The sequence below is a fragment of the Chelmon rostratus genome, chromosome 20 (assembly GCF_017976325.1).
Source record: "Chelmon rostratus isolate fCheRos1 chromosome 20, fCheRos1.pri, whole genome shotgun sequence".
NCBI lineage: Eukaryota > Metazoa > Chordata > Actinopteri > Chaetodontiformes > Chaetodontidae > Chelmon > Chelmon rostratus.
In genome coordinates this window covers 752501-775223 of record NC_055677.1, presented here as the reverse complement: position 1 = coordinate 775223, position 22723 = coordinate 752501, and the positions used below count along the sequence as shown (strand labels likewise).

Sequence of the window (22723 nt, the reverse complement as noted above, 5' to 3'; positions counted from 1 at the left end):
ATCCGAGGCCGGGTTGCGGGGGCAGCAGTCTCAGCAGGGATGCCCAGACTTCTCTCTCCCCAGACCCCCAGACACTTCCTCCAGCTCTTCCGGGGGGGCCCTGATGTGTCCCCAGGCCAGCCGAGCAACATAGTCCCTCCGGCGTGTCCTGGGTCTTCCCTGGGGCATCTTCCTGGTGGGGCATGCCCGGAACAGCCTCCCAGGAAGTTGTCCAGAAGGCATCCAATATAGATGCCCGAGCCACCTCAGCTGGCTCCTCTCGACGTGGAGGAGCAGCACTGTAGACTGTAAAGCTGGTCCAGTGTTCCACGATCTGGTAGTTTAAGCCACTTCTGGTGAAAAGGTGTTTGTTCATGTTAGGTGGAAGCAGAAAAAAGGTTAGTGCAGGAAGAAGATTACCTCAGCAACTCACAGTCGTAGAGAGATGTCCCTGTCGTTCTATGATGAGAACTCCAACACAGTGGCACTCAGCCGGGTTGTTGTGAGTATCCTCACACCCACCTGGTGTGTCTCACCCTGGCCAACTCTAAAAAAGGAGAGAGTCTAGCATCTTCTACAGGGTTTGGCTCCAGAACTAGTGCTATATGTAGAGGTGAGCCCAACTATATCTAGTTGGCATCACTCCACCTTCCACACCACCTCTGGTTCCTTCCCTGTCAAGAAGGTAACTTTCCATGTTCCCAAGACCAGTCTGCAATGCCAGGAGTGAGCACGCCTAGCTGCCACCTTTGCCTGCTACCTTGCTTGCAAAACCAATAGACTTGAATGCAGATCCCTGCATGTGGGTGGCCCACAGGCTGGTGGCTCCTTGTAGTTCCTTTGGGCTGTGTCCGGCCGAGCTCTGTGGGTCACGGCCTAGCCGCCAGATGCTTGACGGCAGGCACCCCTTCCCTGAGACCGGTTTGTCTTCAGAGATCCTGCCAGGGGCTATTGCCCCTGACAACACAGCTCCCAGGGTCACAGGGACACACAAACCCTTCCTCCATGGTCGTGATCCTTTGGGGGGCACACACACACACACACACACATACAGAGGAACACAGGGAGATCAAAGCATAAGATACAGAGTTGGCTTGGTTTTTTTTTTTTTTGTTCTTTTTTGGTTGTTTTCCTGTTTTGTTTGCTTCTTGAAGGAAATGTCAGAAGAGGCTGTTAAATCTAGTCTGTGGATTAGGCCTCCACCTTCAGCACCCTCTAAACTTTCTACCCCCTACCCGAACAAGGGTCTGTGTCCAATCCCTACTTTCATCTTTGACTCTACCTCTTTATTTTCTACCCCCTACCTGAACCAGGGTTTGTATTCCCACCCCGCTTTTGTTGGTGCAGTTGGTGAGAGGCAGGGGTAGATGATAGTAGTGCACCAATTGGCAGTTACATGTGGCATCTAGGCCTGTGGTAGCATTGTAGCAGCTAACAATAGCTAAAGCGGTGGTAGTATGATAGTATCTTAGCAGTTAGCATTGGCATTTAGCAGTAAACATTAACAGTATAGGTGAATCAAGCTGTATTTTCTTCTGTTCCTCTTATGAGGTAGCGGTTAGCATTTAGCATTAACATTAACATTAGCTAAATGGTAGCATCGGAACTGTATTGTCTTCTTCTGTTCTTCTTAGCGGTTAGCATTAGCATTAGCTAAATGGTAGCATCGGTACTGGCCACTACCTGGAGCATCTCCTAAACAGGCCTGGGTCAGTTGAACGTGGCAGTGCTGTTTGGATTGTGTAGGAGCAGTGTGAACTGGCACTAGGGGGGGTGACTCTGGGACGCCAGAGTTCACCGCCTAGCCTCCTGGAGGTGTAGTGGGACTAAGTAGGCGAAACACAGTTGAAGGGATGTTTCCACCTGATGACCCCCAGAGACGTGTTAGGAATCACTGCTCTTTGGCAGGTATAGAGGCAGATTAGAGCTCCAAGGTTCTTCACTGAGAATGAATCCTCTTTTTGAGCACAAGGATCTTGTGTTTAAATTAACCCCAGATGCAGCAGTTTAAATGATCAGAACATCTGATTGGATTATAAATGGATTTTTATCTTCATCTTGTTCTTTATTCAGGTTGAGTCACAGCTGGTTGTCAGAGGTCAGCTATGCTTCTCTGGCCTCAGCTCTGAAGTCCAACCCCTCCCATCTGACAGAACTGGATCTCAGTATCAATGAGATGCATGATTCAGGAATGAAGCTGCTGTGTGATTTTCTCGAGAGTCCAGACTGTAGACTGGAGACTCTGAGGTCAGTTCACTGACTGTCTGATATCATTGTAGATCTTATAAGTTTAATTAACAATTCAAATTAGTATATGTTGATATATAACTTCCATCAGTCACGTTTTAAATGAGCTTTTGTTGATATTTTCATGTTTGTTGAAGTAAATTTAGTCTTCAGTCACAAAGATTTGTGCTTCTTAAAGAAAGTGTAGAAAATGTTGACTGTTAGTTGTTCAAGTCAATGAATGTTGATGATTTTTGGTAAATGTTCACATCTGGATCCAGAAGATCCTCTGAACTAATATTTGTTTCAATTGATCAAGTTGATGAAGTGCACAACTGATTGGATAATAATTGCATTTGTATCTTCATCGTTTATTCTTTTTTCAGGTTGAGTCGCTGCTGGTTGTCAGAGATCGGCTGTGCTTCTCTGGTCTCAGCTCTGAAGTCCAACCCCTCCCATCTGACAGAACTAGACCTGAGTGGAAACCTCAAGCTGCAGGATTCAGGAGTGAAGCTGCTGTGTGATTTTCTGGAGACTCCAGACTGTAGACTGAAGACTCTGAGGTCTGACGCCATTTTTTACTTCTGTGCTGAGATTCATATGAGGTGAAAGTTGTGTTGACACTAAACTGCAGACATGAGGCTGATATTATGATCAACACTGAGAATCTTAATGCTAAAGTCTGTTTTCTTCTTCAGTGTTTTAGTCTGTTGACGGTGGCAGAGCAATGTTGAGCTCCACATTTAAAACCTTAATATAACAAGAAAAACTGACACTTGATAATTCTCTCCAAAACTCTGAAACTCCTTATCCGGAGGAACGTTGTTTTCCAAAGTTACATCATTTATTCTTTATTCAGGTTGAGTTTCTGCACTTTGTCAGAAGTCAGCTGTGCTTCTCTGGCCTCAGCTCTGAAGTCCAACCCCTCCCATTTGAGAGAGCTGCAGCTGAGTAGGAACAAGCTGCAGGATTCAGGAGTGAAGCTGCTGTCTGCTGGACTGGAGAGTCCAAACTGTAGGCTGGAGACTCTGAGGTCAGACGGCTTTTTTTTTTTTTTTTTTTTTTTTTACTGCTATGTTGAAATCAAGTTTGTAGGTTTGAATTGGAAAGTGGCAGGGACATACATTTGGATGAGGTCAGGGGGTCCTCTGTCAGAAAATTTTGTAATTTTTCATTACATTTTCTGCAACTTACAAAATATACCATGGCTATGAAGTGCTTTCCTTGAACACAATAAAAGGTGAGGAATTCTCATTGTAAATATTGTCTCAGTCGCTAAGTGTTCAAGAATTTACCAAATTTTCAGATAATCATTTTAACTTGTTTGAAACAATTCGCTATTAGTTTACAAGAACACTGTGCAACAACTCTAGACAAAGCAGGCCAACCAATCAACATCAAGGGATCACTTAGTTATCAGCTGAAGACTGAGATCCGCTGATGAAATGGGTCCAGCCTGGTGTGCTCCTCCTTGGTTGGAACGAAAGCCTGCAGCCACACGGCCCTTTCTGGAATAGTCTGTACATGCCTCATCTTCATATTAAAGTTTAAATCGTACATTAAATGTATGATGGTGTCGCACGAGTGGCAGCTTGTTACAGCAACTCCTCATTTGAGGAGATTTCAACAACGCTTCCCTGTCTTCAACTTTCCCTACCGTTACCCAGTATCTCAAATGCCACACCAAAGTGTGGCTTACAGTTCTTCACCCCTCCCCCCACTGGGCTGATCTGATCAAAACCTGGTTCATCTGCTACCTGCTTATTTACCCTTGGTAAATAAACAACAGCCAAACATTAGGCATGTACGAAGTAGTCAGAGGAGTCCAGTATGGTACTGAGGAACTGCTTTGACACCACCAAAGTGTTGTGCAGTCCACACGGGGAGGACATTGACAGTCTGACAACCTGCATCACAGACTATATTAACTTCTGTGTGGACAACACTGCGCCTACCAGGAAGGTTTGGTGTTTCCCAAACAACAAACCCTGGGTGTCCCCTGAACTGACAACTCTATTGAATGAGAAGAAGTGGGTGTTTAGATCTGGTGACAGAACTGGTTGAAGTGGGTCCAGAGGGGGCTGAGGAAGGAGAATAGGAGAGGCAAGGAGAGCTACTGAAGTAAGCTGGAGGAGTGCCTCCAGGGGAACAACGCCAGAGAGGTTTGGAGGGGCCTGAAAACCATCTTAGGCCACAGCAGCGACAATGGGCCCAGAATCAGGAGACCGGCAATCGGCAAAATGAACTGAACTTGTTTTTCAACAGGTTTGATTCCCCCCGTTCTCTCCCCCATCCACAAGAAGCCAGACCAGATGGCATTACTTTTCTGCACCCCCCCCCCCCCAGAGCATTCCTGCTACCAGCAGCTCCTGGTGAGCAGCGAGCTGGACCCTCTACAGTTTGCATACAGACCGGGCGTTGGTGTAGAAGACGCAATCGCCTGCCTGCTCCACTGAACTCTTTCCCACCTGGAGGACATTGGTAGCACAGTGAGCATCGTGTTTTTTAACTCCTTGAGTGCTTTCAACACAATCCAGCCATCACTGGTGAGGAGGAAGCTGGGAGGAGCCGGAGTAGACCGTCACCTGGCTGCATGGACCATCGACTCCCTCACCAACAGACCACAGTATGTGAGGCATCGCGGCTGTGTGTCGGATGTGGCAGTTTGCAGCACCGGGTCTCCTTTCCTCTTCGCCCTCTACACATCTGACATCAGACACAACACAACCAGCTGCCACCTCCAGAAGTTCTCCGTTGATACGGGGAACGATTTGGAAAACGGGGAAGTCATCGCTAACTTTGTCGACTGGTGTGGACTGAACCACCTGCACATCAACACCAGCAAGACCAAGGAGATGGTGACAGACTTCCACAGGAAAGCACCACAGACTACACCGGTGTCCATCCAGGGTCTGGATATTGAGATTGTGGGGGAGTGCAAATACCTGGTCCACTAACGCTAACGCTAGCTACTAGCATTACGTTAATATGCACAACTATTTTTGTTTTCGTGTTAGTATCATTTTAAAGGTTGCACCCGCAGTAGTAGTTTCAGCTGGTGCTCCAGCTCCAACTCCAATGTGACCCCTGAACCTTAGTAGCTGGCGGTCCTCCTAAAACCTAAATATAACAAGAAAAGTAAAAATACATAAACACAATACGTTAATAATGTCTTTCTCAACTATCAGACAATAACAGATATATTCAGAATTAGCTTTTTCCATCATTTCTATGAAGCTACATGATGTTTATACTGACTGAATTATTTATTCTAAAGTTACATCATTTATTCTTTATTCAGCTTGAGTCACTGCAAGCTGTCAGACGTCAGCTGTGCTTCTCTGGCCTCAGCTCTGAAGTCCAACCCCTCCCATCTGAGAGATCTGGAGCTGACTAACAACAAGCTGCAGGCTTCAGGAGTGAAGCTGCTGTCTGATCTGGTGGAGAGTCCAGACTGTAGACTGGAGACTCTGAGGTCAGTAGAGGGTTGGTTGCTGGTCTCAGCAGTTCTAAACACAGTTAGTATCAAAGCACAGATCCAGTATTTCCTGTAAACCTCCAACCTTCTCAGCAGCTGCTTTCCTCGGTGAAGCCTCACTGCCAGCTGATGAAGGAGTCTCTGTAAACTCTGATTCATGACTTCTGTTGTCTGTCTTCTTCTCTCATCAGATGGAAGAGTGTGAGAGCGTGAGCGATCAGAAAGGTGATTGGCTGAGAGCCGATCGGCTGCGTCCTGATGATCCAGAGAGGTTGAAGCAGCAGCAGCTTGTGGGTGGAGAGGCTCTGACTGGGCCATGTTACTGGGAGGTAGAGTGGAGAGGAGAGCTTCATCCAGCAGTGACTGACAGAGGAACCACAACAAGTGGAGATGAGTGTCAGTGCTGCAGTGTGAACTGCTCTGAGATCAGCTCCACTGTCAGACACAGCGTCCAGTCCAGCATCCTCCCTGTGTGTTGCTGTGGATGTGACAGAGTATCATCAGTGTATCTGGACTGCTGTGCTGCTGCTCTGTCCTTCTACACAGTCTCTGCAGACCCTCCTCCACTCCTTCTGCTCCTCACTCTCACACCTCCTCCAGCTGGAAACTGAACTTTATGTCTTTATTTTTCATGATTTTGTCAGAGTGCATTTTAACCGACCTGCGTACGTTTACAGTACTTCATATTTTACCACTCTTTCCATCTAAGACTATATTTTAGCACTGATCATATTTTTAGGTAGTTTGATGAATGCCGTGATCACACGTTTACCCTGATATTTATGGCCACAATATTTGTTGGATTATTAGTAGTAGTGATACAGCCACCTTTTATTGATGCTGTTGTCATCGATCATAGTTCAATAAGTGCAAAGTTAAACAGTGTTTCTCGACTGCTTTACAGTCACACCTTTAGAATTGACAGTTCACTGACGAAGAAATGGTCCTGCCGGTTGTTTTCAGCTGAAGCCTGATAAGATATGTTTCGTTTAAAATGACTGAAGTTGCTAACTTATTGAACACACGTGTCACGTTGACCTCTGTGATGGCGGAGCTGCTCATCTTTGACGAGGCGTCTGATGTCAGATGGTGATGGTGCTCCTGGCAGCTGCTTTTGCAGGTTTGGGTCAGTCAGTCTTGGGTCTCTGACAGTCCGTTTGAACAGAGCTGCTGTCGGTGGGCTCCTCAGAGCGTTTGTGGAGCAGAGCGATGCGTTGTAGCCTCGAGCTCGTCGAGTGGTTTCATGTTGCAGGTTGTCAGAAACATCAGCCGCTTCCACGTTAAACAGCAAGCGTGCTCCTTCTGTTGACTCTTCATGTCCTGAAACCTCTCAGCAAACACCTGCAGGAGTTTTCACTCTCAGCAGATTCACAAATCACAAAACACACATAACTTTCACTAAGCTGACACGAGGTGGGTAAGAAAAACACTATTAAAACAGACATGTGCCTAAAAACTGCTAAATAAAAAATAAATGGAATAAAAATGGATGAATGAAGATTGAGAGTTGCTGCAGAGCAGGAAATACACAGTGTTTCCTCTTTGTCAGCTTTGACAGGATGTGGTCTGTGAAAGCTGCTTGTCGAGCATCCAAACTCCTTAACTTGATCCATTTGTCCGCGTGGCTCATCGAGTTCAGCATGTTCGTAGCTGTGATGTAACTTTGGCCTTTTTCATCTCGTCTGCTTCGTCTTTGACTTCAACAAAAGCATAATCGTTTGTCCGTTTGTCTTAGAAAGAGCGACGCTCTGCGTCGACTTGGTTTTGTTGAGAGGCGCCATGATGCTTTGACGTGATATGAGCCGCTCTGTGTGAAGAATCAGAAGAATGTGTTGTCGACTACTTAATGCTGTTTTCTTTGTTGCTGTGAAAAAAAGTATCTGTTTTTTCTTAATTACCTCGTGGGCCGGGTCTGTATACGGCCCGCGGGCCAGAGGTTCCCCACCCCTGCTCTGAAGCTCTCGCGCACCTCATTGATATATAATAATATATATATAATAATAATGATGATGATGATGGTACCTGCTGTGTACTGAAGGACACTGACAGGCAGATGAAGGACGTCTGACAGTATTTAACCTGGTCTGTGTTGGTGGTTCGGTCTACAGGAGGATTCTTTGGTTTTCTGGTTATTGTGTTGAAACATTTTGTGAATGTGGAACAAACACGTAAAGATTCACAATAAGCTGAAGGTCTGAGTCGTTCAGAGAGCCGGCCCTCCCCGTTCACCCTCCGTGTGTCCAGTTCAGATCAGATCCACGGAGTTCAAAGTGAGTGAGCCTGATCCAGCCGTCCCGTAACAAATCCTGCTCCACGATGTTCAGTTTGTTTACAGACGTGTCGATTCAGCTCAGTCCTTTGAGCTGCAGTCTGGTTTTCACTCGGAGGCTTTTCTAATACAGACACTCGTTCTAAATATATTAGTGAAAGCTGAAATGTAGCCTTTGAAACACAACCCTGATTCTGAAACAGTTGTCACACTGCCTTTCATACCCAATCATGATCCTCTCACCTGTTACCAATCAGCCTGTTTACCTGTGGAATGATCCAAACAGGTGTTTTTGGAGCGTCCCACATCTTTCCCAGTCTTTAGTTGCTCCTGTCTCAACGTGTTTGAAACGTGTTGCTGCATCAGATCCAGAATCAGCAGATATTTACAGAAATCAATGAAGCTGATGAGCTCAGACAGTAAATATATTGACTTTGTGCTGATTTCAGGTCAGTTTATGTCAGAGAGGATCAGCAGGTCAGAATGTGACCCACCTGAGTCCCACCTGTTTTGGAATCAGGGTTGTAAATTCATCTTGTAATAAAAAGTCATTTTTGTCATAATAATGTATCCTTTGCTTCGTAAGACATTTATGGAATATTTTTTATAAGAAGCAGAAACACAGAAGGCTGTAAAATGATTTAAATAAATAACAGAGAACACTTTTTCTACGTGTGTGTGTGGGGGGGGGGACACAAACACGCCTCCACATCCATCATGTTGTTCTGGAGCTGTTCCACTTTAAATGTGATGCCCTGCAGTGGACAAACAGTTTCTCTAAAATAATACGAGAAGATGTGAAGGAGTTTTACTTTTATCTTTTCATCAAGTCCGAAACGTCACTTCCAGCTGTTTGATCTTCATGTCAGTCAATGAAGTGAAGTCACATGTTGTGTGTTTCTGTCCACGTTAAGATTCCTTCATGGATGTTTTTGAGTCTGCATGAAATGTGATGTGAGTGTTGTGTCTGTATGTAGAAACACTGACAGTACACGAGCTGTGCATGCATCCTTTCACTGTCTCTATAGAAGCGTGGCATGTGCAATATCATTGACCCTGTAAAGCTCAGGCCAAGCACATTCTATTGAGTCCACACACACACACACACACACACACACAGCAGAATCAGCAGACACGTCAGGATGAAGGGAAAGCGCTGAGGCAGCAGAAACTTTTAAACCCTTGTCTCTTGTGTCTTTTGTCCGTCCGGCGGGGACGTCGCCCCTCGCTCGTCCCCCTGCCGTATATATTGTGGTGTCCAACTTTTTCTCTGTTACACTGTGTGTGTGGTTGCGGGCCAGGTTGGACAGTATCCAGTGGGCAAACATGTCGCAGTACTCTGGAAAGGTGAGTAACAGCGGCTGGGGAAAACGACCAGATTACTGTTTGAAATGTGGAGCTTTAGCTGCTCTGTGGATCATCTGGAGACTGAGACCAGAATCTGTAGACCAGCAGGGTCCTGTGGTAAAATGACACAATATTTAACTTCTCTTTCACAAACTCGTTTTATGAGAATTCACTGGAAATCAATTCAGTTGAACTTCACCTCAGAATGGATGATGTCCTGTATGTGTTGCCTGAACTTAAATTGCCTGATTCTTGAATGGGGTTTGGTGTGATGTTCCCCTGCTGTTATTCTCAGAAAAGGCAGAGCTGCACTTCAACCAGAATGAAGTCTTAGTGGCTCGATAAAGTTAACTTTGCATTGAGTTCATCTTTCAGGTAACAGGTAAACAGAGAAAGCAGCAGGTAGTTTGAGTACAGGTGATGGTCTGAGGCAAGCTGCTGATCCTGGGGGCTGTTTTGTACCTCAGTGCTCGATTGATTGGCTTCTTCTTCTCTCACATCATCTTTTCCACTGGGCTTCTGTTATAACTTCACACCTCCAGTGGTTTTACCTTTCACCTTGCTTCAGTGATGAACAGGTGTACTCCCAGGTGTGTCAGTGCACTGTGACATCACAGCTGGGTGTGGCTACTGAGTGGACAGAGAAATGCTGCTGTTGAGTTACTCTTTAACAACAACTAAAACAATGTTTTGATCCCACACACAGAGGTTAAAGCCAATCAGAGCTGAGCAGCTTAAACCCAGCCAGTTCTCCCTCCTGTCCAGCAGGGGGGGGCGCTGCTGGACAAGTCACAGTTTGAATGTAAGAACGTAAGCAAAATGAATTAGAGGTCAAGTATTTCCCAAAGTTTCTAATCATTAAATGATTCCAGTCAGATAAGTTACCTGTTGCATTGCGAAGAAAGTTCTACCTGCGTTTGAGCCATTGATGTCGTCGGTCATGATTGTTTTGATATGTTTGTTCGTGCTCCGCGTCATGCAGTCGCGGTCTGGAGTTAACAGTTGTTTCTGGAAAGCAGTTTTTACTTTTCTTTCACACTGAATGGAATTTACTGTCAGAACGTCTGAAACGGTGATTCCTCGAGAGCAGCCAAGAAACCTTCTGAGCTGCTTCATCAGCTGACCTTCCAGCCAATCACCTTTAAACACACCAGAGACTGAGTTCACGCCGACGGACGGGGACAGTTGTATAAGATCCGACTGAAGGAAAAGTGTTTAAATGTGAGCAGCTGATCACACATGAACCGTCATGTTTTTGTCGATTTGCCCTCCAGATTACCTTCTACGAGGGGAAGTGCTTCACCGGCAGGAAGCTGGAGGTCAGAGGAGACTGTGATAACTTCCAGGACCGCGGCTTCATGAACAGGTGAGCAGGTCCACTGGTCATGGATAATTCCTGATACTTCCATCTCAGCATCAGGACAAACTGCTTCCTGTCAGCTCACATTATCGACACAGTCACTTCCTTATCAGAGAAACACAATTATATATATATATATATTATTATTATATTTAAATATTATGGCGGCCACGTTTGGTTATTTCCATTCTGATGATCACCAGCAGACACAGTTTATGAAAAGATGTTTTCCTCCTCTCTGATTGATCCGTTAACACTTCCTGATGGGTTTCACAATAAAAGTCTATGAAGCCAAAGCTGCAAGATTTTTAAGTTAAGTTGTTCTGATGGATGAATTAATTCTGTGGAAATGGACATTTTATTAAGAGACACCAGGTAAATGCAAATGTGGAGGAAGTTTTAAGTTTGGGTTACCTGGGCAACATGTGAAATTAGAACATAAGGCTTGTGTGGTGAATAAAATCCTCGGACACCATCTGAGTATTTCTGCTGTGTGTTTTCAGGGTGAACTCTATCCGTGTGGAGAGCGGAGCCTGGATCTGCTACGACCACCCCGACTTCAAGGGCCAGCAGTACATCCTGGAGCACGGAGAGTACCCAGAATTCCAGAGGTGGAACTCCCACAACGACCACATGGGATCCTGCAAGCCCATCCGCATGGTAACCGTCGCTGAGTCCTTAGTATTTAACCTCGAGGTTTGTTTTTCATTAAAAATCAAAATACCAGTTGTCGGCCCCCAGAGGAGACATCCTAGTCATCATGTGAACTCCCCTGACCTCTCCTCTGGCGCCACCCTCAGGTCAAACAGTAAGCCTGCACACAGCAGGTTCTCTGCAAGTTCACTGAGTAAAACTGATCTCTGATCTGATCGGTTCCTGATCTCACATTGTTTCACTGCTTGAAAATGGACGCGTGGATGAAGCAGCTAAAGAACTGATTGATTCATTCAGGTTGTTGTTAAAATCTTCAGCTTCCTGCTGCCTCTGTGTGATTTATTTAATCACATTAATCAGTTAGCACATGCACGCTCCCCACATTTAGATTTAGCTGGATCTCAAAGTAACTCTGATCTGAGGTCTGCACTTGGTGAATGTTTGAAACAGTCAGGCAGAGTTTGGAGCAGTCGAGGTGAGGAACCTCCAGCAGGAAATACGAACTCGATGGGAGGAAACGTAACATGGCTGCTCAGTAACAGCGCTAATGCTCCTGTCCTCTCTTGCGTTTTGTCCGTCTGTCTTTCCACCCTCCATCCGTCCGTCCGTCCCTCAGCATGGAGAGCACTACCGCATCGAGCTGTTCGAGGCCTGTAACTTCTCCGGTCAGTGCGTGGAGATCTGCGACGACTGTCCCTTCCTGCAGAGCCGCGGCTTCTCCAAGAACTGCATCAACTCCGTCAAGGTCTACGGAGACGGAGCGTGAGTTTAACACACAGCCACCATCAGCAGTTAATCACTGAAGTAATACTTCAAACCGCTGTGGTTCTCACATGTGAGACTTTGCTGCTTTTCTTGGTCCAACATGGCAGTAAAATGAGGACCAAACCAGACCTTTAATGTGTCTGCTGCATTCTGGGAAGGTTTTTTAGGTTTCTGACATTTTATAGATAAAAGAAATGATGGCTGAATGAAGGAGTGCAGCAGCAGATGAGTCGATCATAAAGATGAGAGTCAGCTGCAGGTCTTCTCGTTGTAAATCCTTCTTCTTCTGCGTCCTCAGCTGGGTGATGTACGAGGAGCCAAACTTCCGCGGCCGCATGTACATCGTGGAGCGTGGAGACTACTGCAGCCACAACGAGTGGCAGGCCCAGAACCCCAACATCCAGTCCATCCGCAGGGTCGTCAACTACTTCTAAACCCTGACCTGTGACACCCGACTCCCCCTCTGCCTCCCCCTCCCGTCTCCTCCACCACCGCTGTAATCATGTACAATAAATAAACCCAGACTAAGATAAGAAAAGAGGTTTTTTATCAAACACTCTGTGTGTGTGTGTTGTTTTGTGTGACCCCTGAACAGTCCTACAGTCTGAGAAGACACACCGTCATCCTCAGTGATGTCACATGATGTGAAACAGACTGGGACCGAGTTACCAGAATCCGTCAGATTTGATTGGATAGTGACATAAAGTGGACGTAGCTTAGTGAGCTGTGGAAAGGTGCAACGCCCCGATGTCAGACCAGGAAGTGAATAAAGATTAAATTAATAGTTTTGCCCATTTATTCAAAGATGATAAACTTTGACGCAGTGCTGCTAGCTACCACAGCGGCTAACGGTCGCATGCAGCTTTAGGTTTGTCTGATCAGCCTGTTTCATCAAATACATGCATGGAACCAAACTTCAACATGCGTCATCACAACAGTCACAACATCCATCTGTGCAAGAACACAAAGTGACTGTGAAAGAGTCTGGACCCTAAAAACAGAATCAAACCAGAATCAGTCATTTCCAATCAAACAGTTTCCTGAAGTGTTCCTGAGTCCAGGTATTAATCTCTTTATCCAATCACGTGCTGACAAAGTGTTGACCCTCGCTCCATCCTCGCTGTGAACCACTGAGCCTTTCAATCATGATACTATCACCTGTTACCAATCAGCCTGTTTACCTGTGGAATGATCCAAACAGGTGTTTTTGGAGCGTTCCACATCTTTCCCAGTCTTTAGTTTGAAACGTGTTGCTGCATCAGATTCAGAATCAGCAGATATTTACAACAATCAATGATCACTTTCACTGTCGGTCTGAACAGAAGATGATCACAGCCCGTCAGCGTTCACTCTTCTTCAAACGTGTGCTGCTACAGCTGACTCAGCCACAAACTAGTACTCGTTGCCTTCTTTGGTTGGATTGGTTAGGTTGAAGCATGAGGAGTGAGGATTGGTTAGGGGTAGAATGGGGTAAACCAATCAGAGGCAGAGCAGGGTGGGTCATTTATAGCCACAGTGGAACGCCTTCTGTTCGAGAGGTTAGAGGAGCCTCATTGGTTATACAACGTAATAAACTGGTATAAACTGGTATCACCTGGTATAAACTGGTATAAACTGATATAAGATGGTATAAACTGGTATCACCTGGTATAAACTGGTATAAACTGATATAAGATGGTATAAACTGGTATAAACTGATATAAGATGGTATAAACTGATATAAACTGATATAAACTGGCATAAACTGGTATAAACTGATATAAACTGATATAAACTGATATAAACTGGTATAAACTGATATAAGATGGTATAAACTGGTATAAACTGGCATAAACTGGTATAAACTGATATAAGATGGTATAAACTGGTATAAACTGATATAAGATGGTATAAACTGATATAAACTGATATAAACTGGCATAAACTGGTATAAACTGATATAAACTGATATAAACTGATATAAACTGGTATAAACTGATATAAGATGGTATAAACTGATATAAACTGGCATAAACTGGTATAAACTGATATAAGATGGTATAAACTGGTATAAACTGATATAAACTGGCATAAACTGGTATAAACTGGCATAAACTGATATAAACTGGCATAAACTGGTATAAACTGATATAAACTGGTATAAACTGATATAAGATGGTATAAACTGGTATAAACTGATATAAACTGGTATAAACTGATATAAACTGATATAAACTGATATAAGATGGTATAAACTGGTATAAACTGATATAAACTGGTATAAACTGGTTGGAACACCCCTCTATGTAAAACATGGTGCTGCTGACTCCTCCCTCACTGTTCTATAAAACTGTTTCACGTCACTTCACTCTGAATAATAATGAACGGCTGTTCAATCGAGTGTTTGTTCTTCAGTCGTGTCAAACAAACTGATGTGACTGTGTGAACAGAAAGGTCAGCACAACACAATGTCCTTCATTGTTTACACACCAATCAAAGTCAGAGAATAATGCCGCTGTGTGTGTGTGTGTGTGTGTGTGTGATCAGTTCAGCTTCCTGCCTGACGAGGTAACGCAGCAGAAACACGTCCGCTACTTGAACCATTCTACCATTTAAAACTCATCACTGAACTTCTTTTTTTTTTGTGGTTTTCGTCGAATCTGGATCCGCTTTGATGGACTTAAGGAGCAGCTTTCGGCTCGTCGGAGCTTCCAGATGAGGTTTTAAAAACGCCGTAAGTCCACATGCTGCAGGAGGTGAACACTGGTCTCACTGACGAGGAGTGAAACACCTGCAGCAGGTGTGTTGCTGCCGATGCCAACAGGATGTCCTGCTCCTGCTGCTGCTGCATGACTCCCAGCGGGGGGCCGCTGGAGGGTAAAAACACAACCGCACACCTGGTGTAACCTGAGGGACTCTGATTCATGATGTATACGAGTAGAAATAGTGTCTGAATCCACATGAATGTAGCATCATTGTGAGGGATCACTCTTCATTTAGAAAACTGCAGTTAAAAGTTCCAAAAATATGTTGAACAGTTCATTATTTTTTCATTTCAGGTAGATTCTCACACGACATTTAATTCAATGTCAGTAATATACCAGAACACAGTGATCTATCGTTTAGAGCAGTCATTGATTTAACAGGATCGACTGTATATTGAACGTACAGAATACGAATGTGATGTCAACATGTTCGACCTCCTTTGAAGTAATCACATTCCTTCAGTGTAATGAAGTTACAGCAGACTCATATTTCAGGATAAACAGTTTATTCCACGCAGTGAACATCATGACACACAGCTACACGCATGCACTTATTCTATGTGGAAATTTGCATCACAACAAAAACACACTGATCAGGTCAACAAGTTCACGTGTCCAACACTTAGCACAAACATTCACAGCAGCCTCAGCTCATTTTAGCATGCTAACACGCTAAATACAGCAGCTCTGCCAGTGTTAGCATGTTAGCATGCTGGTGTTAGCATTTAGCTCAAAGCACCATTCGACAATAACCTTACAGCTGCTAGCATGATACATATATATATGTATATATAATTATTATTATGAGTAGTAGCAGGTCAAAGGTCACCGTGTGACTCTCCGGCAGGGATGAGGAAGGAGGAGCGGCTGCTGAGAAAGGGCGAGGAGGAGGAGGAGGAGGAAGCAGGAGGAGGAGAGGAAGAGGAGAGAAGGAGGAACATGGACATCTCTCTGCTCAGAGAACAGTACAGGTGCACCAGGGACAGACAGAGGAGACACACTCAGGTGCTTCTGTTCAGGACAGGTGAGCGGAAACTCAACCAGCAGCTCGTTGTTTACCTGCACAGAAATTCGGCTCGTGACAACGTTTGTCAGAAAACAGGCGGATTTGTTTAGAGAGAAAAGCAAAAAATGTTCGAGTTTATCGAGACAAAAGTTCAGTTTCCAGGAGAAAATGCTGGTTTTAAACTCCGTGAAACGAGTTTCTTTCTCCGTTCAGGAAAACGTCACGTTAACGGATATACAACCAAGATTTCCGGTGTGACCTTTCAAAATAAAAGCACGACAGCCCGGTTGTGCTGTAATTTGCCAGCAGATAGTTTGTGTGTAAAAATCAGAAGTGGAAGAAGTATTCAAACCACTTACTTTAGGTGAAGTAGAAATACTACAGTGTAAAAATACTCCATTACAAGGAAAAGTTCAGCTTTCTAAAGTTTACTGAAGTAAAGATGAAGTATTTTCATTTTTATTCATTTTATTTCAGTAAAAGTACACACACTTTTCTGTTGCTTGTAAAATAAATGAAGTAACTAATTAAAATAAAAATAAAAGCAACAGACTGCTGAAAGCGACATCAGAGTTCAGGATGTATTTTCTCATGACTGCAATGATTAGAACATTTGTCGGAATTGTTGCAGATTAATTTTGTATCAATCAGTTTATAACTAAACTGGCTAATAATTTAGCAACTGTTAGATGAGCTAAAGTATCACAGCTTTAGTTACACATCAGATTTAATCAGTGAGTTCTTGGGCTGATTTAGATGTTGGACTGAACACGTCTGCTTCTCTTGTTGTGGCAAAATATGTGCTTTTATATTGAAGGTCAGACATCATTACTTCCGGTTATCGCCTCCTCGGCCGACGTGACGGTGTTGGTGAAACAAGTCGCTTTTCTGTTCCAGTTTAGACTCTTCACATAAGCTCTGATGTGTTTTTATGTTTGCAGCCGATCACATGGGTTTGATCACATGGGTTTGATTACTTTAGGCTGAACAGGTGACTTCCTCCTAGCATGGATGGATAACAGAAAATATGTCTGAAGAAAAACAAATTTAGAGGCTTCATGTAAAAATGTGTCGCACTTCTGAACTTTAGACGCGGAGCTGCAACGATTAGCCGATAAATGCGTTAATCAATGAACAGAAACGATAAAAATCGATTAATACTTGAGTACATTCACAAGCCGGAAACAAAATGTGTGAATAGAACAATGAACTGAATGGTTTTGGGTTGTGACTGTCTTTCATCTCATCATCAGTAGATATTGATCCACAGAACGGATCATCGTCATCTGCAGCCAGACGGTTCAGATGTTTTAGATTCTGGTCCTGAAGAAACTCGACTTCATTCTGACTCCGCTGATGGGACGACAACAACGATTTCTGTCTTTTAATCAAATCCAGATTCTTCCAGTTTGGGTCTCTTCAGCTTCATGAATGTGTTGTTTTGTCTGGTTTGATATTGATCATCTTTATTGATGAATCTCATGTTTCTTCAATCATGTGATCTCAGTCCAGTTTGTTTAACTCTCTGTCTCCAGTCTCAGAGGAACTGTCAGAGGCCGTCAGCATCATCCCCGTCACTCAGGGTCTGACATCGCCATGGAAACCAAGCGGCACCTCATCACCGTCTATAACATTTGACCCCGACCCCGCGGCTTACGACCCCTGGCACGTCCACCTGGACCTCCACCGCCGCCGCTGTCCCGGTGTGACGGCGCAGCTCACGACTTCCTCCCCTGAAACAACAAACACCAACAGTTCCTCCAGGTCAGTTTGTGAATATCAGCTGATTCTGAATCTGATGCAGCAACACGTTTCAAACAGGAGCAACTAAAGACTGGGAAAGATGTGGAACGCTCCAAAAACACCTGTTTGGATCATTCCACAGGTAAACAGGCTGATTGGTGACAGGTGAGAGTATCATGATTGAAAGGCTCAGTGGTTCACAGCGAGGATGGAGCGAGGGTCAACACTTTGTCAACACGTGATTGGATGAAGAGATTAATACCTGGACTCAGGAACACTTCAGGAAGCTGTTGTCAGGAATCAGTTTGATTATTAAAGATTGATTCTGGTTTATTGATGTTTCAGACGAGGGTACAAAAGAAACCAACATGGTAAAGTGAGGATGACAAAATTTTCAATGATTGCTAACAGATATGAAGAATATGGATGAAGCGATAGTTTATCAGTCACATGAGATGATCTGCTTTTTATTTAAAGTTATCAATTTAATTTTGATAAACTTCGATCGGACTTTTCATGACCGGAGGACTGACTCAAAGCGAAACAGCGCTCTGATCTGTCGCACAGCGCCGAGCACCTCGACTGGGTAGAAGCTTTCATCGGTTCATTCCTCTCTTTGGGCCAAAAACGATTTCAGATGTTAAGAATCGATCAGGTGTCTGAACTCGGCTGTTTTGATCTGTGTTCAAACAGCAGCTAATGAAGGAAAGAGAACAGAGGACTGATCACAGAACAGCCTTCACCTGATCACAGACCTTTAATGCTTCATCAGAATGAATGTTGGCGAACGCTCTGAGGGCCGGGCGAAGCCTCACACTGAGGAAGTGTCTGACAGCAGCACACAGTCCGGTTCTCTGAGGTCCTCGTGGGTCCAGTCGGGTCCCGCTGTCCTCAGTCTGGTCCCTTTAGGATCAGCTCTTTGTAAATCCAGTTGTGAAGGCAGGTGTGAGGATGTCTCAGGTGAGACACGCAGGTGTCTGGGTTGCCGGTTTTCCTCCATGTTGTCTTTGTTTTCCAGGTGTTCTTCGTCTTCCTCTGAGGCCGTAGGCTCCCGCAGGGTTGAAGAAGAAGACCGCTTCAACGCAGACGGGTCCAGAGGAGACCCAGATACTGAATCCTCTGAGAGATCTGGAGGAGATCCAGAGAAGATGGATCCAGTCCCGGTTTCTGTCTCTGGTTCACTCGATGGTGGATCCAAAGACGAACCTGACGGTCCCTGCAGTGTTTCTCTGGACCTTTCAGCTCGCAGCAGCTCTGATGAAAGCTCCACCCCTGTCGCCTCCATCCCCTGCTCCCCCAGCAGCTCCACCACCAGCCTACAGGAAGACCTGAAGGAGGGCCATTCTGCAGGTCGAAAAACCAGGAACTCTGAACAGAACAGCAGCACCTCGGCATGGAGGGGCTCCAGGAAGTCCTCGGCCCCGGCCCTCAGGTTCACCCGGCAGCTGAGCGTAGGAGGGGTGGGCTCCTCCGGGGGGGTCCACCAGAACCAGAACTACCACCCGTTCCCCAGCAGGAAGACCCCAAGGATCTCTGAGGCCGCCCGGCGGCTGGGGATGTACTCGTCCTTCTGAGAGAGTCAAGAATCGTCCACGTTTGTCAGCCTGTCGAGGAACAAACGAAGGAAAGAGTCTCTGCATATTTAGACAAATAAACAAGTAATTATGAACACTGATATGAATGAACTGTCTAAACTCTGGAAATGATTTAAGAAATGATCAGAACTCCACTTCTTATGATCAATTATCATTTAACATGATTTATTCTTGTTTCCTTATTTTTTAGTTTTTCATTTATAGGAGTTCATTTTTATTTCATCATAGTAATGTTTCATTTCATATTGGCAGCAGCAGCCATTGTTGTTGCTCCAGCTAACAGGCGCTAATAGGCTAAACCTGGCAGCAGATGTTAAGCTTGTAGGAGGCCTGTGATTGGCTGAAAGGTGAGAGGGCTTTGACATCACCACTTTCAGGTACAATGACATGCAATATATAAAAAAAACATTTCTCAATAATGTGCTGAGTTTAATAATCTCTTCAGTTCTTTCATGATGTCTTTTATTTATGACAGAATGTTCATAGCCGTATGAGACTTAAGAACCCCTCGGTGTTTCATAGATCTTCACTTCAAAATAAAACTTTATTGAAAATAGCAGAATTTTGGCCTTAAATACAGACGTAGAACAACTTTAAAGGTAAGCCACATGGACGAAGTAACTGATCAGAGGATCTAAGATCCAGCTCAAATTTAAGAGGTCTGTCATATATTCTGCAACCAGTCCGAGTTGTGCTTACGCTCAAATCAAACGTAGAGCACAGTACTGTAATGGCAAGTGGGCAGGTGTGATGTGTCTCTGGCAGCTTGCAGGTGTGAAAGTTGTCTCTGGCTCAGGTGGGAAGAGCGTGACCTGAATGCCACTGACGGACAGGAAATCTTTTATTTTGGTGGTGGGTCCTGACCTGCTCTTCAAAGTAAAGGCACGTGCTCTAGTTTTACACATCATGTTGCAGCTGATTAAATTCAAACTGATGATGTTTCACAGTTCAGGCTCTCGTGTTTCTTCTCTCTCATTTTCTTTCTTTACTTTATCTCCTGCAGCCAGAACACACAGGGCTGGTGAAATCTGGCCTTTTTTTGTTGTTGTTGTTTTTAGATTTTTGATTTAGTGAAGACCTGAAACTGAGATGTTGAGTCATCTCGTCTGTGTTTCTGATGAGTCTGGATGCTGGTGTTTAATTATGGGGTCTGTGTTGATTGAGTGCATTCATCATTCATATTAATCTTTGAATTGTGAAAGAACTAAATGTTTAAATATAATGTAAAATAGTCATCTCATTATCTTATTGTGAAAAGAAGCAGGTTTATATATATATATATATATATATATATATATAATTGATTTTATTTTATTTTAGATTAGATTTGTATTTTTTTCACCTCTTGGTTGCCTTGTTTCTTCCTGCCTTTGCATTCGTAAAAACGCTGCATGACATTTGACCCTCTTCGGGCTCCGTAGTCGATCAAAGATCGTATATGTGACTGATATATGTGGTGTCTTGGCAGCGACGGACCCGCTGAGCTTTTCGCTTGGTTTCGGTAGACGGAGGTTACGTGAACCGGATCGTGAAACGTGCTCAGAGTGAGCCCTCTTTACCCCGCTCAGCACCGACTTCCGAGAAGCGATAAATACACAAAAACAACGTCGTCGCGCGGAGGGAGGAGACCTTTAACGACCGCGGAGCGCCTTGTCATCGTGTTCTTTAACATCAAGGTAACTGACAGAAAGGTTTAACGGCGTCTGAAGGCAGACCTGACGAATGAAAAGAGCGAAACGAGCTAAATTTGAGGCTGCGCAACGCGATGAGTGGCGTTAGCGTCCGTTAACTCAGCTGTGATGTTAGTTTTACCGGGCACGGTTAGGATAAATGTTAGCTGTTAGCCGTCTGAATAAGAGAAAAACTGCGTCACTGACACTAAATGTTGGTCTGTTGTCGCTAATGTCTCCACTTACCTGTTTAGACCAATGTCAGCTAACACCGTGTTAGCCATGTCCAGCAGCCGCTGTGACGTCAGCTTTCTGCGGTCACATCAGAGGAACTTAAAGTGTTGACAAGAGACAGCAAAGCTAACTGTCACGGTTTTACGACCGTGCCAGTGTCAGGTACTGAATGTGCCTGCTCAAAGCAGTTTGTTGTCGAGGTCAAGAAATCAAAGAAGTTGTATTAATAAAGTTTTCTTCCTGTCTAAAGACACCGTATTGAGTTTGGGAGTTAATCTGCCTGTGTTACCATGGTAACTGTTCCGTGGTGTCATCAGCCAGCAGGATGAATGATCTCCAATTTCTCTAAAGTTTGAAGGAACCACGAGATTTAAAAAGATAATGACCACAACCTGAGCAGGCTTTTAGTCCAGCTGCTAACACTGGATCCTACATTTCCCACAATACACCTGGATAGGTGTATTGTGGGAAACTCCCTGAAACCAACTCAAATAATTTACAGGAGTAAGTACTCTTCATAAATGTGCTTAGACCACGCCCCTTTAAAATCACCTCTGGTACTCTGTGCGGTTCATAATCTGCGGCTTGGAAACACTTTATTTTGACATTTATTTTGAAAATGTGTCAGAGTGCTTCAGATGAGCGACAAACACTAAGAATCTCCATCACACTGAGAATAACACACAGGAAGAAAACTCACGACTGTGCTGCATAACTGAATGAACAAAGCAGAGATGTCAGGATCTGAAACCAGATGTTTGCCTCGATCCTGACTGAATATTTGTGAGTGTTAAAAAAATCTGATCAGGATATACAGACTGGGTAAATTCACGGCATGTTGAATGCTCGACATTGACGGTATAATAAGAGGACAGAGCTTCCACAGCGAGAGAAAAACACTTCTGGAAATGAATGATTTTCTGTTGCACAAACATGTTTGTTCTGCTCTTCTGTTCGGCGACCCCTCACATTCTCCAAGAGCTCCAGAGTCTGTAGTCCAGTAAACCGAAGCAGCAACAGTCGGTCCAGTAATGTCTCAGTGAGCTGAACTCCACCCAGCAGGGGAATTCCTCCCTCTGTCCAGCTTTCACTTTCTCTGCTCTCCTCTTCCCTTCTGTTGGTTTAGTTGCTCGTTGTTTTCGGACGATGGCGGAGCAGAACACGGAGGCGAAGCTGAAGAACCAGTTGAAGCAGGAGAAGATCCAGCTGTGGAACCCTCCGTACACCGACGACAACAACCAGCCGGGACAGCAGCACATGCAGGTCAGCTGAGACGCTCAAACGTGCTGCACTGGACTGCAGCATTATGACCACAAACACACCACTTCAAAATGCTGCATACACACATATTAACACATAAAGAAGGAAGTCATGCCTCCTGTCTGCGTTACAGCCAACTTTTGTTTTGTTCTCTTTTTAGAAAGGGTTAGGGTTTGACTTTGGTAAAACTTGGGGAGCTTTCAGGTGAAATATTGAAACAGCAGGAGAGGAGGGTAAAATAGGAGGAATGCTGGGAAAAACAGGCATGTCTGACCGGTCTGACTATGTTATTACTCTTTCTTATGTCCAAAGTGCTGTTGATCGTCTCTTCAGGGAAAACAGAAAGTGATCGCTGGTGTTTGCACCAGCAGTAGTACCACTTTGAAACACTAG

At 44.5% G+C, this 22723-nt stretch overlaps 5 protein-coding genes across 16 annotated transcripts in view; 4 read left to right on the top strand and 1 right to left on the bottom strand.

The window, feature by feature from the left end:
- Positions 1-8259, top strand: part of LOC121623612 (NACHT, LRR and PYD domains-containing protein 12-like) — a 47922-nt gene extending 39663 nt beyond the window's left edge. For 4 of the 10 annotated variants that reach the window (XM_041960946.1, XM_041960948.1, XM_041960947.1 and 1 more), the window contains 5 exons: positions 2053-2226; positions 2592-2768; positions 3065-3238; positions 5507-5680; positions 5875-8259. In XM_041960946.1, the coding sequence (XP_041816880.1) occupies positions 2053-2226; positions 2592-2768; positions 3065-3238; positions 5507-5680; positions 5875-5896 (721 nt within the window). In that variant the 3' untranslated portion in view covers positions 5897-8259. The remainder of the gene's footprint in view (positions 1-2052; positions 2227-2591; positions 2769-3064; positions 3239-5506; positions 5681-5874) is intronic. The other 6 variants (XM_041960954.1, XM_041960952.1, XM_041960953.1 and 3 more) reach the window with 4 other exon arrangements.
- Positions 1-22723, bottom strand: part of LOC121623616 (NACHT, LRR and PYD domains-containing protein 3-like) — a 377011-nt gene that overhangs the window by 237961 nt on the left and 116327 nt on the right. The window lies entirely within an intron of this gene.
- crygn2 (crystallin, gamma N2) lies at positions 8305-12592 on the top strand. Its single transcript, XM_041961024.1, has 4 exons — positions 8305-10665; positions 11163-11319; positions 11930-12075; positions 12377-12592. Exons 1-4 carry the CDS (start codon positions 10658-10660, stop codon positions 12510-12512), a joined length of 447 nt encoding a protein of 148 aa, XP_041816958.1. The 5' UTR covers positions 8305-10657; the 3' UTR covers positions 12513-12592.
- On the top strand, positions 14729-20167 carry LOC121623650. Its single transcript, XM_041961012.1, has 4 exons — positions 14729-14934; positions 15670-15846; positions 17364-17592; positions 18590-20167. Exons 1-4 carry the CDS (start codon positions 14883-14885, stop codon positions 19143-19145), a joined length of 1014 nt encoding a protein of 337 aa, XP_041816946.1. The 5' UTR covers positions 14729-14882; the 3' UTR covers positions 19146-20167.
- nub1 (negative regulator of ubiquitin-like proteins 1) overlaps positions 20700-22723 on the top strand; it is a 10493-nt gene continuing 8469 nt past the window's right edge. Inside the window, exons 1-2 of the mRNA XM_041960990.1 lie at positions 20700-20842; positions 22197-22333. Of these exons, the coding sequence (XP_041816924.1) occupies positions 22217-22333 (117 nt within the window). The 5' untranslated portion in view covers positions 20700-20842; positions 22197-22216. The remainder of the gene's footprint in view (positions 20843-22196; positions 22334-22723) is intronic.

Bases quoted from the DNA above. Each gene is read 5' to 3' on its own strand.
- crygn2 (XM_041961024.1), top strand. The intron at 11,320-11,929 runs GTAACCGTCGCT...TCCGTCCCTCAG, and splicing joins CCTGCAAGCCCATCCGCATG to CATGGAGAGCACTACCGCAT. The intron at 12,076-12,376 runs GTGAGTTTAACA...CTGCGTCCTCAG, and splicing joins AAGGTCTACGGAGACGGAGC to CTGGGTGATGTACGAGGAGC.
- LOC121623650 (XM_041961012.1), top strand. From the start codon at position 14,883: ATGTCCTGCTCCTGCTGCTGCTGCATGACTCCCAGCGGGGGGCCGCTG. The intron at 15,847-17,363 runs GTGAGCGGAAAC...CTCTGTCTCCAG, and splicing joins GGTGCTTCTGTTCAGGACAG to TCTCAGAGGAACTGTCAGAG. The intron at 17,593-18,589 runs GTCAGTTTGTGA...TTTGTTTTCCAG, and splicing joins AACACCAACAGTTCCTCCAG to GTGTTCTTCGTCTTCCTCTG.